Source organism: Scardinius erythrophthalmus (assembly GCF_964197995.2).
Source record: "Scardinius erythrophthalmus genome assembly, chromosome: 18".
NCBI lineage: Eukaryota > Metazoa > Chordata > Actinopteri > Cypriniformes > Leuciscidae > Scardinius > Scardinius erythrophthalmus.
In genome coordinates, this window is record NC_138238.1 from 26,821,827 (window position 1) to 26,838,284 (window position 16,458).

A 16,458-nucleotide genomic window follows, 5' to 3' on the forward strand; every position below is an offset into this window, starting at 1 on the left:
TTTTCTCATTTTTCTACTCTTAATATTAAATAAAAAAATGACTGAAAAACGAATGATACACGGATTCTTTTGAACCACCACCACGTGGTTCCCCGTTTTTAATTTTAGAACTGAATTTGAAGTTCCAAATTTCTTCATCTTAAACTTGAATCTGTATTTTTTTAACTGGATTTTTGCAGTCTAAGAATTCAGAACAAACATTTTTTTTACATTTCAAATGTTCAATATTCTTTTAAAGAAATCAAATTCAGAACTATTTAAAAATCTACATAATAATCAATTTTATTAATTACACTTGCCAATAATTCAAATTTACACAATTCAAATTCAAATCATTTTGTCATATTATTAGCTCCATACACAAGGCTCCAACGCAGTAGTTTGAAAAGTGAAAAGTAGTTTCAAATTTCAGCTTACCCTGTTGCTCCGTCGGCACCTTTGTCAAAGTACTTTGTACTTTCTGTGAAAAATAAATGTAGCCAAGTTGAATATTTTATACCAAACCAAAGTACCAAAATTTTATTATACTCAAGTAGAAAAAATAGAAAAATCTACTCTACGAAAGTATTTGTAATTAGTTACTTTCCACCTCTGATTACGACTCATTCTGCCAGCATGGGATACACACACACGTGCATATTATACTGTATATAAACAGATGTTTACATATAAAATTACCCTGTTCAAAAGTTTACATACCCTTAAATCTTAATATTGTGTTCTCTTACCTGGACTGTTTTTATGTTTTGTGATAGTAGTTCATGAGTCCCTTTTTTGTCCTGAGCAGTTAAGCAGGGCACTGTTTTTCAGAAAAAGCCTTCTGACCCTGCACGTTCAATGGTTTTCTTGCATCTTCTGCATATTTGACTCCTTTCCAACAGTTACTATGATTTTGAGATCCATCTTTTCAAACTGGACAATTGAGGAACTCATAAACAACTCATTGAAAAGGTGAAAACATTCACCGATGCCCAAGAAGGAGAAATAATGCATTAAGAGATGGGGTGAAAACTTTTTGAACAGTGATGTGTACATTTTTCTTATTTTATTTATAGATAATATTATTTCCATTTAGTACTGCCCTTTTGAAGCTCCACAAAATACTTACATCTGTTATGTGAAATAGCTTATTCAGGACAGTACTAAATAATACATGTTGCAATTTTAATGATCCCTCTTATTTTGTTAAAATGATTAAGATTGAATAATCTGCAGAGGGTATGTAAACTTCAGAGCAAAACTGTATTGTATTTAGGACACTGCCTAGATGAATGTCCAAAAAGCTCCTGTAACAGTGTGTGTGTGTGTGTGTGTTATGTTTCTACAGCAGCATGGAGGGATTGAAGTTTTCTAGCAACACCATGCAGGTGAGTTTTGTTTGTCAGCGCTGCAGTCAGCCACTGAAGCTCGACACATCCTTCAACGTCTTGGACAGAATGACCATCCATGAACTCACGGGTATGACCATACAGCACTACACCACTGTAAACTGGTCTCTTTACAGAGTAAGAGAAATTATGTCATTCCATTAAAAAGTAGATTGAGTTTGACTTGTCTTTTTTTTGTTCAGCTCCATTAGTGACAGTAACAGCGAATACACAGTCGAATAGCAGTGAGGGCAGCAGCTTCCCTGAGGTGAATAAATCACACCAGCAAGCTTTCTTTGTGATCTTGCTGGCTCTCAAGTGTACAGCCACTTTTCCATAAACACAAAAAGTGGTATGGAATGCAGCGGTTGCTTTGGTAACAAACAATGAAGACTGCTCATATTATTACTATATTTTTCATTAAAGGCTTTAAAAATTGATTGGATAAGTAAATGAAGCGGTTGCCTTGGTAACAAACAATGAAGGCTGCTCACATTATTACTATATTTGTCATTAAATAAAGACTTTAAAAATGTATTGGATAAGTAAATGAACAGATTACAATATTACCATCAGGCTTCTCAAGCCAACATCAAAGTTTGTTTGTTAAGCAAGTCACACGGGTTTAAGTCGCAAGTAAGTTTCAAGTCCCTACCAACAAGTCACAAGCAAGTCTCAATTCGCAGTGCACACAAACCAAGCAAGTCAAGTCAGTGGCTCACCTTAAGCAAGTTGAGTCCTGCTAAGGGTCAAGTTATAGAGTTTTTTTGGCCTCAACCTTATTCATTTTTTCCCTCAGAAATGATGAACTTTCTTAATTATACATTTGTACCATAATATTAATAATAAAAATAACATTTATTATAGTATGTATTTATAATTATTAAAATTACACTTAAAATTACAATTACACACGAAATGTTGAAGATAAAACAGTTGAAGGTAAATTCACAAGTGTGATGCATTAATTATATTGGTTTTATAGTAAATGTAATATGTTTAACTTTGCTTATATATTTATATATGCAAAATACAGCGAGATGACAGAAATTAACTTTTCCATAAATTGATTTCCAGGGGCATTGTTTTCTATCCATGTTAATGTATACAAAATCTTAGAGGTGAATGCATTTACACTGCAATTACAACAGTGTAAGGCCCGTCCAATAAGGGGGTGAAGGTTTCCTGCGTGTTCTGTCTTTTCAGTGTGGCAAGGTAGTTTAATTCCAATTTACTTTTATCTGACTCCATTTTATCACAACCTCGAATTTGGGTTAGAATCCGTTGATTATTTGTCATTTAGTTTAACTACACATTTGATTATTCTATTTAACTCTTTACTCTTATTGTGCTCGCTCATTCGGTTACCAATGTCACTCAGGGTCCTGCGCCGGCTGATCTTTTATCTATCCCACGGTCACAGACTCACCAATCCGATCATTAATCAGAGGTTATGGCCAATGCTATTTAATAGGCCGCCCATGCTTGCCATTATTTAAATATCAGTTCTGTTTAGCCCCCTACAGTCACCTATATTACAACTTAAAGTTCAAACAATAATCAGAGATTGTCTAGTACTATGAAATAATGCTGTCCCAATGCTTGCTATTATCTCTATAATATTTTGATCTAGTCCCCTATAGTTAATAATATAACTATATAACAACTTGAATAAAGCTGAAACAGTAACCAGAGGTTATGGCTAGTACTATAAAAATAATGCTGCCCCAATGCTTATTATTTTAATAGTATTTTTATCTAGCCCCCTATAGTGAATGCGACTGCATAAGTAAGAAATCTAGAATCTCTCCTGACGTGCCCCATACTCAATCTAATCTGAGATCTAGTATCCACATAATCCTGGAAGCAGATTTGCAGTAACAATCGATACTACATAATCTACGAGTTAAACATTTCAGAGTAAGTCAGAATAAATTCAAATGTAACAATTTATTATTAGTCAGGTAAATGTATCATGCCAATTGACCTATCTGTAAGCAGGTCAATTGCATGTTGCTAACTCGGACAAACAAACGGAGTGGCTAACTGTCTTACAATGACAGCTGTTTCAAGATGTTTTTGATAAATTTTGGACACAGATGGACAACCTCTTGTAAAGGAGCATTCAAGTGGGACTTAAATATGCCATGAGGGATATATAAAAGATTTTAAAATAAATATGGTGGGTAACAAGATTAATTTGGAAATGAGGGTTTACAGATCAGAATGCAATGACAACATCCAGGATCAACACTGTTCATGTACCAAAGGGTAAGATTAAATTAATTTACATTTAACCAGTTTAATATGGAGAGGCACTGAAATGAAGACCTTCATTTGTGTTTTTGACCTACACTGTACATGACGTGAGAACATTTAGCCATTTAGGTTTGTACGATAACATGAATTCACTAACAACGTTAATTGTAACTTAATGAGAGTATGACAACCATAAAATTTGTATTTTTGTCTTAATTGAGGTGGAATCCTTAGGGAACCAGGTTACTGCGTCCACTTCATTGATATTATAAATAAACCGGGCTTCAGTCGTATTGTGCAGATAATTGGTCCGTTCTCGCAAATCCTATCACACTTTTGAAACGCGCTGGTGAATGCACGCACAATATGATGATTCAATACATGAATACCCATGCCCATCCTCTTAGGATTCCTGGAATCAGTGTTACAAGTACCCCAGGCACATTGTTTTACCATTTTTGTAGCATAAACAAAATCAAACCGATGAGAGCTTCAGATCTTCCATTGTTTCTCTATGGCGCTGAAACCTAAAGATGTCCGAGTTCCGGTCCCTGTGCAACTGATACTCAACTGCCATTGGCTCATCTGCATTTGAGGGGAGGGGCTTACTGCTAGGTCAATTACATAGCCAGTTCAAAGAGAATCAATACATAACATCAAATGCTCTGAAGTAAAGAGTAAAAGATGCATTTCTGACCTCAGGAAAATACAATGCTGAGAGTCTGGAGGACAATCAGCATTACGGGCTGATCTGACTTCAGGCCCTGAGTCTGTTGCAACGTTTCCTTAAATACTTAGACCAAGACAGTGAGACATGAACTATCAATAAGAATTTGCAGACCTGGGTACACTGATAAAAATGATTTAATGGTTAAGTAAATACTACAGAAAAAAACAGTGTAATTAACATGAAAAGGTTAGTTAAGGCAAGAAAAAAAAAAACTAAGTAAATTCTATATTAGTACTCAATTCAAGCCTGTATAAATGAAAGCGTAAATATCAACTAGGGATGCACGATATTGGATTTTGGCCGATACTCAATATGCCGATATTTTCAAACTAATTTTGTCCGATGCCGATACCTATATATACTGTGTATGTATATATATATATATATATATATATATATATATATATATATATATATATATATATATATATATATATATCCATCCATCCATCCATCCATCCATCTTCTACCGCTTATCCGGGGCCGGGTCGCGGGGGCAGCAGTCTAAGCAGGGATGCCCAGACTTCCCTCTCCCTAGACACTTCCTCCAGCTCTTCCGGTGTGACACCGAGGCGTTCCCAGGCCAGCTGGGAGACATAGTCTCTCCAGCGTGTCCTAGGTCTTCCCCGGGGTCTCCTCCCGGTGGGACATGCCCGGAACACCTTCCCGGGAAGGCGTCCAGGAGGCATCCGGAAAAGATGCCCGAGCCACCTCAACTGACCCCTCTCGATGTGGAGGAGCAGCGGCTCTACTCTGAGCTCCTCCCGAGTGACCGAGCTTCTCACCCTATCTCTAAGGGATCGCCCAGCCACCCTGCGGAGAAAGCTCATTTCGGCCGCTTGTATCCGGGATCTTGTCCTTTCGGTCATGACCCACAGCTCATGACCATAGGTGAGAGTAGGAACGTAGATTGACTGGTAAATCGAGAGCTTCGCCTTGCGGCTCAGCTCCTTCTTTACCACGACAGACCGGTACAGGGACCGCATTACTGCAGAAGCTGCACCGATCCGCCTGTCAATCTCCCGTTCCATCCTTCCCTCACTCGTGAACAAGACCCCAAGATACTTGAACTCCTCCACTTGAGGCAGGAGCTCTCCACCAACCTGAAGCGAGCAAGCCACCCTTTTCCGACTGAGAACCATGGCCTCGGACTTGGAGGTGCTGATTTTCATCCCAGCCGCTTCACACTCGGCTGCAAACCGTCCCAGTGCATGCTGGAGGTCCTGGTCTGATGAGGCCAACACGACAACATCATCCGCAAAGAGCAGAGATGAAATCGTGTGGTCCCCAAACCCGACCCCCTCCGGCCCCTGGCTGCGCCTAGAAATTCTGTCCATAAAAATTATGAACAGAACCGGCGACAAAAGGCAGCCCTGCCGGAGTCCAACACGCACCGGGAACAAGTCTGACTTACTGCTGGCAATACGAACCAAGCTCCTGCTCCGGTATACGTTTGGGTCTGCCGAGTCTGTCCAGCTTCCTCCCCCGCCATCGGATCCAACTCACCACCAGGTGGTGATCAGTTGACAGCTCCGCCCCTCTCTTCGCCCGAGTGTCCAAGACATACGGCCGGAGGTCAGATGAAACGACCACAAAGTCGATCATCGACCTCCGGCCTAGGGTGTCCTGGTGCCATGTGCACTATCTATATATATATATATATATACCCAAGTTTCTCTCTTGTACTGATTCTACCATAAATGTATCATTTATATTATTTAGACAGACATTCACCCCTGAAAAACAGGTAAATTATTTCACTTGGACAATAAATTATATGCCAGTGCCGCATTTTATTTTTAAGTTTAGACTTTGAAACTTCAGTCCTTAAGAGTAAAATAAATACAAATAAATATTCAAATGAATTTTTTTGCATCTTTTCCTTCTGGAACAGGTCTACCAAATGCTCCCCCAACATAGTGGTTAACATGACATTGTACTGAAACTTACAGAAAACACTTCAAGTGCACAAAACAAGCAGCTGTAGTCCAGACCTCCACTTCAGTCCTGAGGACCCACTTTAAAGTATAATCAAACTTAAAACCAAGCTCCACATATTATCTTGTGAGCCACAGACAGTCCGGTAACAACTCAGTGACAAACAATGTGCTCTCTGTATTGCAAAAAATACAAGGACATCTTATTCTTTACTTGAACTTGAGTCGTGCAAACCTTTTCAGTCCAACTAACTAGGGTGACAACTTTGGCTGACCGGTAGGCTTTTGTTCAGCTATTTTTTTAATACCAGAGGTAGGTTTTTCTTCACAAAAATGAGCATCTCTGCTTTTTCACCGTCCATTCGATTTCTCTTTTCATCCATCACATCAGAGGCAACGCTAAAAAGCCGTTCACTGTCAACGCTTGTGCAGGGCGCACACAGGTACTTGCGTGCAGGAGGAGTGAGGGCAGGGAAACGGGCCTGGTTGCATTTCCAGTACTCCAATGGACTGTGGTTCCTGATAATTGTGGGTTCGGCCAGGTATGAGATGACCTATTGTGACACTATATTGGGGCTAAGAGAAATACACAAATATATTTTATTTTACCAATGTGAGGAAGACATTGAATGTCAGACACTGTGTAAAATATGTATAGGGATGACTTAATTGGTTTCAGGCCCTAGTTGAATTTCTGTCTTTTTTGTATGTGGGACTTTTATGTGTGGGGGAGAAACATCTTGGGGTGAGCAAAATGGACTTTTATTTTGATAGGAGAGCACCTAGAGGAAGGAAGGCCTTCTTTAAGAGAAATGCCCAAGCAAGTGGGAGAGAGCAATGTGAGTTGATCCTGTTTGAATGAAATGGATTGGTAGTTTTTAGCCTTCTCCTTTGAAGTTGCTTATGGATTATTTACCCATCGAGATTCAAGAGAAGACTTGTTTTTTCGGGGTGTTTTTGCTGTTTCATCACATTTGGAGGATTATTATCTTTTTCCTTGGACATTTTGATTTATTTTTTGGGGCTCAAGGACTACGGATTCACACATAAGGACAATACTTCTCAAGCATGGACTATTTGATCAAGGACTCTCGGATAAGTGTAATTTTTCTGATTTGACTATTGAATTATTAATATACCTTGTTGGATAACCTGCTTATGCCTATCTTTGTCTGATTACAAGGGTTTATTCAGTTATTCCCCTTATTCATTAATGCAGTGTGAGTACCCTGAACTTTTGAGTGACTACTGGTTTATTTAAATTATTAGTCCAGTTTGTTACAGATGGTGGCCCGTACGGGGAACACTCATGTGAATGGTGGTATGAGTTGATTTAACTCTGTTATCTGATTTGTTATTTATCATTTTGGTCAAACAGTGTTTTATACTTGCAATGGAAACTGCTAATTCTAATTCAGAGGCAGAGTTAATTCCAGTAGATGAGGTGGGTGTAGCAGAGTCCCTTCCTTTCAAACCTGCTCCCCCTGGAAATGTATACCGGAATCCAGGATCCGTGGTAGAGATAAGCTCACTGTTGGGTGAAATGTATATTGACAGTCAAGCTGAAGAGAGTGATGATGAGGCTCAACCTGTTGTAAATCCGGGAAGAAATGAGATTGAAAACACAGATTTAGCAATATCAAACCTCTCTCAATCAGTCCAAGAATTACGTGCTGAAATTAACACGTTGAAAGATGGTCTTCGCTCATTCAGTGAAAGTGCAGTAAACCGTGAAGCTGTATTCAGAGAAGCGGTGAATCAACGGTTTGATGACATTGAAAATTTCATGCAAAGATCTTTGGCTAAGCTAGAGAATGGAGTTATAGACTGTCTTCAAAGAAGGGATGAAAAGTGGCGAAAGGAAGTATCAGGAAAACCAGCACTCCAATTAACCGTTTTTTTGGGACTGCCAATTTAGATAGTGAAAGAATGCAGTCAACTACACCAGCTGCTTCCTACCCTAAACCCCCAATTCATTTTGAATTCCCTAGTTTTGGAGAAACCAGAGAAACCAGTGATGTAGTGGAGTTTGTGGAGCGATGTGAAAATTTCTTGACACTCAGACACTTGTCAGACACCGAACTTGTAGCCACCCTTAATGCTGTTCTCTCTGGCCCTGCCAGGAGTTGGTGGCTGGCAGAAAGAAACAAGATCCATAACTGGGATGAGTTTAAAAGAGCCTTCTTGGGAGCATTCCTTCCCACTGACTATCTCACTGAGGTCGAAGAACAACTTAAAGCTATGATTCAAGGTCCTGATCAATGCATTAGAGATTTTGCTTATGACTATAGGGCATTATGCTTTAAGTGGAAGACTGACCTTCCTGAGGAAGAAGTGGTTAGAAGAATCCTAAATAACCGTAATCCTTCTCTAGCAGGAAGCCTAAGGGGTGCTGTGCATACAGTGGAGCAATTGGTCAAGGTTGGGTCATTGGTGGAAAGAGATATTAATTCCAAAAGAGACTATTGGACCAAAATAAATCAGATGAAAGCCAATGAAAAAGGGAAGAAGAATCCAACAGCACGTCATGTCAATGTCTCCAAACCCCTGTCTGGACCAAGTCAACATCTAGCTTTGGTGCAGGCTTCCACCCCTCCGTTGCTTCGAGCGGTTTTGGGAATTCGGGGCAAGCAAGTGGAAGCTATCCTAGACACTGGCTCCACATTCACTTTAATACAGAGACAGCTGTGGGAAGTGTTGGCTAAGCCAGGTGAGCAACTGAGGAAACATTTCAACAGGACTTTCATGTTAGCTGATGGGAAGGCCCAAACCTCAGAAGGCCGAGTCCATATTACCTATGAGTGGCATGGAATGATGTGGACAGTTGACACTTATGTGATGGCAGACCAGCAGCTTGCTTTTCCCCTTATATTAGGCCTGGATTTTTTAAGTCAAACTGGAGTACGTTTACATGTGGGAGAACATAGTTATGAACTGTGATCAAGGTTGACTGTGTTTCCTTTTCTCTGCCAGCCCCTTGGGGAACAATTATGGAGCCAGCAGGAGGAACAGGTTATCAGTGTGTTTATGGCACTGCCCCTAGAGTCTGGAGTACATGAGTCAGTAACTGTGGTGGAATCTTTATTGAGGGATGACCTGATACAGAGCCATCCTCAGGTAATACAACAGCTGCTGCACGCATGGCCTTCTGTCTGTTCCAACAAGCTGGGGAAGACAAACCTAACCACCCACCAGATAATAACAACTGATGACCCCCCAGTTAGGTGCAAAGCCTATCGAGTCTCACCTTTAAAGAAGGATATAATTCGGGAAGAGATTGAAAAGATGCTCCAAGATGGCATCATTGAGCCCTCACAATCTCCTTGGGCATCCCCAGTGGTACTTGTGCCTAAACCTGATCAAAGCTTTCGGTTCTGTGTTGATTACAGACGTTTAAATGCTAAAACGCCTCAAGATGCTTATCCTATGCCCCTCATCCATGATATTCTAGAATCCATGCATGGAGCCAAATATTTTAGCACGTTGGATTTGAAATCGGGTTATTGGCAGGTGGAGATGGAGAAGAGAAGCCAGGAAAAGACTGCTTTCATCACCCCCTTTGGCCTATATAATTTTTTGACAATGCCTTTCGGGCTGAAAAATGCTGGAGCTTCTTTCCAACGTCTCATGGAGAGGGTATTAGAGGGGTTGAGAGGCAGCATCTGTTTTGTATACATCGATGATATTATTGTATACTCTCCATCTAAACAGCAGCATCTTCAGGATCTCGAAGCAGTCTTTTGTAGACTCCAGAAGGCCAACTTGACCCTGAATTTGAAGAAATGCCATTTTCTCAAGACCGAGCTAAAATTCTTGGGCCATGTAGTCTCAGGAAAAGGGGTGGAAGTGGATCCGGAAAAGACATCTGCTATTACCAACTATCCCATACCTCATGATCTTCTTTCCTTGCAGAGGTTCTTAGGCCTGATAGGATGGTACCACAAGTTCATTTCTCATTTCGCTGAGCTTGCTGCCCCCTTGTATCATTTGCAGCGGAAAAACGTTCCATGGGTTTGGACCAAAGAATGTCAGCAGAGTGTGGAGAGTCTGAAAGTAGCCCTGCAACAAGCCCCTGTGCTGGCCCAACCAAATTTTCTTCATTCATTTCAAGTACAAACCGATGCCAGTGCCATCGGACTTGGAGCAGTACTTGTGCAAAAGATTGATAATGAAGAATTTGTTATCGCTTATGCCTCAAAAAGTCTAAGGGGAGCAGAACTAAACTATTCAACTTCGGAGAAAGAATGCCTAGCTGTTGTATGGGCAGTAGAAAAATGGCATTACTACCTGGAGGGGGTACCCTTTTGCAGTATACACTGACCATGCAGCATTGTCGTGGGCCTTTAACGCTCCTAAGACAACATCTAGACTTACCAGATGGACATTGAGGCTGTAGCAAATTAGCTCTATGAAATATTAATAATCAATAATAACTGGTTATAATTGATTATGAATATTTGGATTAGTTAATATAATTAATTAATCTGTCGTAAATTAATATTACAATCAATTAACCTATTTGTCCCGTGAACACTCAGGATTAATTGTTTATTAACTCTAAGAAATGTACATTTCCGGGGCATGGGAAATGTCTTTCTTAATTTACAGTACTACTAAGAGCAGTAGCAAAAATCTAAATGATTAGTGACTCCAGTTATGAGCTTGAGACAAGGACAACTTTACGTGTGACATGAACAAGATTTTATTGACTAGTCTAAACACTTAAACTACTCTAACATACACACACATACATGCATACAGTTTACCAAGGGAAAGAGAGCTGAAGCAGAATACAGGAAAGCAAGAAGTTATAGCATTGTTTAAAATCATTGTTTGTCAGCAGATCAACAGCCTTGAGCAAGCCATCAGTTTAGTTCTAAAACACCCTTCTTTAAAGGGGTAAGGATACTTAATGTATCAAATAATGAGACTAAGTTTGATACTTGCATGTCTCGCCCATTTGAATTAAAATGTCCTGATGCAATTTGTTGAGGCTCCAGTTGATCTTTGCTGATGTGGTCTTGATGAGAGAGAACCAGTGGTTTTCAGAGTATCTTTGGTGAATGGAAAGACAAGGCCGCAGCCTGGCACAAGCTTGGTGGGTCCTTAGAGGCTTCTTCTTCACGTCAGCATTTCAGAAAGGGACTAAGAGAGAGCTAAAAGCTGATCAGTGACTTTAAAGCATGAAGATGGCACAACCTCTGGAGGTCCAAGAGCCAATGAGAAGATTTCCCTTTGGAGGGAAATTTTACGACCCTTTGTGTTCTAGCAGGGCATTTGAATATGTACTTTCATTGGGTGTTTAAGAAAAGAATCTTTAAGATTCTTATAATACTAATGCATCACAAAGTTAGCAACATGTAATGTAAATTAACAAATCGGAGACGAAGATTGGATTTTTTAGAGACCAAACATGACGCACATATAATGTTGGTTAACCATAATATGCAAAGTCTGAAACATTAACCCAATTGAGTTTACAAGAATACAAACGCCACATAAAAGGGAAAATCATGAGATGGGAAAATTAGATACATGTTTACACATTTATCAAGTGGTTATATATAGAATATATATATATAGGATTAACAGGGTTTTTATTTCTCTTCCTCTGCAAGAATTTAAATGAGTCACAGCTCTCAGGACATTCTTTTCGGTCGTAAACCCAGTCTCAGTGTGTGTCCTGTAACAAGACACTGCGTCCTGCCAGTGTGTTAGCTTCATTTGGGGAACGTTTCACAGGCCTTATTTGGGAGAGTGAGTTTGCTGGATTATTCATTAAATAAATGAATAATTTGTGTGTGTCTGATTGGTCCAGACGCTACAATAGAGATAACAGGAAAATAATGCAACAAAGTTTGTGTCTTGAAGAAAATAGCATCATAGTCCAGCTTTACGTTCGTTCAGTGATGGTAAATTTTTGCTGAAAAAAAAGTTAATTTAGTTCATACGTGTGTGTGTGTGTGTATATATATACATGTGTGTGTATATATGTATATACACTCACCTAAAGGATTATTAGGAACACCATACTAATACTGTGTTTGACCCCCTTTCGCCTTCAGAACTGCCTTAATTCTACGTGACATTGATTCAACAAGGTGCTGAAAGCATTCTTTAGAAATGTTGGCCCATATTGATAGGATAGCATCTTGCAGTTGATGGAGATTTGTGGGATGCACATCCAGGGCACGAAGCTCCCGTTCCACCACATCCCAAAGATGCTCTATTGGGTTGAGATCTGGTGACTGTGGGGGGCATTTTAGTACAGTGAACTTATTGTCATGTTCAAGAAACCAATTTGAAATGATTCAAGCTTTGTGACATGGTGCATTATCCTGCTGGAAGTAGCCATCAGAGGATGGGTACATGGTGGTCATTAAGGGGTGGACATGGTCAGAAACAATGCTCAGGTAGGCCGTGGCATTTATACGATGCCCAATTGGCACTAAGGGGCCTAAAGTGTGCCAAGAAAACATCCCCCACACCATTACACCACCACCACCAGCCTGCACAGTGGTAACAAGGCATGATGGATCCATGTTCTCATTCTTTTTACGCCAAATTCTGACTCTACCATCTGAATTTCTCAACAGAAATCCAGACTCATCAGACCAGGCAACATTTTTCCAGTCTTCAACTGTCCAATTTTGGTGAGCTCGTGCAAATTGTAGCCTCTTTTTCCTATTTGTAGTGGAGATGAGTGGTACCCGGTGGGGTCTTCTGCTGTTGTAGCCCATCCGCCTCAAGGTTGTGCGTGTTGTGGCTTCACAAATGCTTTGCTGCACACCTCGGTTGTAACGAGTGGTTATTTCAGTCAAAGTTGCTCTTCTATCAGCTTGAATCAGTCGGCCCATTCTCCTCTGACCTCTAGCATCAACAAGGCATTTTCGCCCACAGGACTGCCGCATACTGGATGTTTTTCCCTTTTCACACCATTCTTTGTAAACCCTAGAAATGGTTGTGCGTGAAAATCCCAGTAACTGAGCAGATTGTGAAATACTCAGACCGGCCCGTCTGGCACCAACAACCATGCCACGCTCAAAATTGCTTAAATCACCTTTCTTTCCCATTCTGACATTCAGTTTGGAGTTCAGGAGATTGTCTTGACCAGGACCACACCCCTAAATGCATTGAAGCAACTGCCATGTGATTGGTTGATTAGATAATTGCATTAATGAGAAATTTAACAGGTGTTCCTAATAATCCTTTAGGTGAGTGTGTATATATATATATATATATATATATATATATATATATATATATATATATATATACACACACACACAACATATTCCAGCATTGCAATCTTGACATCGCAGCCTGTTCATTATAGCCACAGAGCTTCAGAACTAAGGCGGGGCTACAGATTAGGTGTCCCTAAATAATCTATCTAACAGTAGCTCCGCATTACATTCATTAATTTGCACGCAAGTTTTATTTATTTTTATACCGTGTATTCTCCGTGTATATTCATGCACCTGAACCGTGACGCCCGCACCGTTTCGGTTCAATACAAATACATGTACCGTTCCACCCCTAATGTGTGTGTGTGTGTGTATACAGTATAGCCGCTCTGGAGAAAACCGTCATGTCAACATCCAGCTCAGTTCAGTTCTCATATAATGGTGTCAATGCAGGCAGATCAATAATATTGTTGAATATTAAATGTCCCCAACTAAGCAAGGCAAAAAAGGCGACAGTGGTAAGGAACCATAACTCCATCAGGTGACAGAATGGAGAAAAAAACATTGGGAGAAACCAGGCTCAGCAAGGGGGCCAGTTCTCCTCTGGCCAATGAACGAACAGTGTATGATTATGATTCAGGCAGCATTATAGGTCAGAAGTCAGATTGGATCAGAACATTCAGAATATTTATCCAGTTCCATCTGGTTGAAGATCGGAGTCATCACGCGGGTATGGAGACGGGTTTTTTGAGGATCAGTGCCGATGGCTGTCTTGTTGATGAGGCCTTCACAGGATAGAGTCTAGTTGACACAATCTCTGCTGACATTTCAGGGATGCGTTATGGTTGTGTCTTGGCGCAGGCCCTCCATCTGATCTGGATACGGCCCGGATCCGGCTGACTATATTATGTGTTGTGGTCGCATCTAGGCGCAGGTCCACCATCTGATCTGGATATGGCCCGGATCCTCGGAATAAACATAAAGACTAAGATTAGCGTAGATGCCATTCTTATGATGTAACAAGTACATCAGGACTTTTAGGAAGTGTTCCCGGTTCCGGCTGACCTAATTTATGCAGCCTAACAGGGCTCAACAGAGTGAAATGCTTGCACGCATTTGCGACCCGAAATAGATGTGTGCGAACTAAAAAATGTATTTAGGTGCAAGTGTGAATAGTTTTTTTCAATGTTGTCTGTTAAATAATAATCACGTGATCCACACAAACGCGCCTTCTAGACGCTACTAGACACCATTAAAAAAAAATATTCAAGTAAACACTCGGTGAGCTAGATGGATACGCAACATACATTTACATTTATGCATTTGGCAGACGCTTAAAAGCGACTTGCATTGCATTTCAAGGTACACATTTACATTCTTATCAGTTCATGCTTTCCCTGGGAATTGAACCCATCTATCTATCTATCTATCTATCTATCTATCTATCTATCTATCATCTATGTCACATAAATTGGTTGTCTGGGAGGGTAATGCTTTGTAAAAGTTAAAATATGTTAACATAAGATAAACGTTTTTAAATCTTTTTAAAATTGACTTTTGCAAATAACCTTTGTTAAATGTATAGAAGTATTTGTTAATATTAATGGACTAGAGCTTAACTAGTTTTATTTTTAACTAACAACTAAAAAAAGATTTATAAATAGTAACAAATATATTGCTCATTCATTGTTGTTCATTCGTTCATTTTTTTCATTTTGACCACGAACCATGCGCTGTCACTTTAATTCAGCGCGTGCAGCACAGCAAAAATAGACTCGGTGTGGAAACGATCTCTGCACTGCTGTATACGCACCGCGGACTGCAACCGCGTGCATTGTGAAAGCTCTAACCTGTTAACATGGTACGGAAAAAAATACGCACTGCAAACGGAGTATTGGAGCAGGAGAGCTACTCCGGCTGCTACTCGCAGTAGAGCGAGTGTTGCCATCTTCAGTTCCCTGTGAGCGGTTAAAAAACGCAAATATTTTTGTCTGGTTTTCAGCTGGTTGACGCGACATATTTCCCGCCGCGCGCTCTCTGTCCGCTAGTGCTCATCTGTATGTAACGCAAGTGTTTGTTGGTGTGTGAGTGTGCGCACTCATTGCGATAATTGTAAACGGGCAAACACAGAAAAGACATGCCATCGTGGAAATAAGATAAATAACATATTACTTAAGGGCTATTTAGTTTGTTTAATAAAATAACAAGTTGTAATCCGGCGCTATAAAGAAAATCAAATCAAATTTACTTGACCTTCAAGGGGGGTGGGGCGAGCCGTTAGGAGGGCGGGGAAGCCCCCCTTATATAATGGTAGGGGAAACACATAAAAACCAAATGTAAACATTGTACTTTCAAGTTTAAAATGTAGCAGCAATCAGGGATCTGAATCTGTTCAATGAACGAAAATAAACGAACGAAATTTTGACAGGAATATAACCAGAAACGGAAATAAATCAAATTTAATTATTCTGAACAGACACACTTATTTGAAATGGCCATTAACCGGTTATTAACGTTATTTTATCGTTCTGTTAAATATTTTAATTTGGCAGTCAACCAATCACGAATTCAGACTGTGCAAATGTGATATTGACGCATAGCCAATATCAACGTTAGTAGTAGGGCGGTTAAGCGCAAAATCGATCACTTTGCGATAAAAGCATGAAATTTGGTATGAAGGCTCACAAAGGGGGTCTGATCAGATTTAGGACCGTAGGCGCTCAAAATTTGGCCCCTGGGGGCCATGTCGGCCATTTTTCAAAATGGCCACCAAATATGGATTCCGTAATGGGAAAATGGATTAAAAGCCGCCAGAAATATAAAATGCAATAACATATTTCACCATAAATACATGTAAATATGAGCACACTTTCACAAAGAAGGTCTTTAAACTTTAAAATATAAGATATGTTTTAAAATTTGCTCCTTTAATACTAAATATTACTATACATGGGTTAATGAATTATCTGTAAATTCAT

The 16,458-nt window shown here is 39.9% G+C and overlaps 1 protein-coding gene across 1 annotated transcript in view; it reads left to right on the forward strand.

Annotated features, from left to right (window-relative positions):
• becn1 (beclin 1, autophagy related) overlaps window positions 1-16,458 on the forward strand; it is a 92,384-nt gene that overhangs the window by 22,884 nt on the left and 53,042 nt on the right. The window contains exons 2-3 of the mRNA XM_081392124.1: window positions 1,328-1,458; window positions 1,571-1,635. Of these exons, the coding sequence (XP_081248250.1) occupies window positions 1,328-1,458; window positions 1,571-1,635 (196 nt within the window). The remainder of the gene's footprint in view (window positions 1-1,327; window positions 1,459-1,570; window positions 1,636-16,458) is intronic.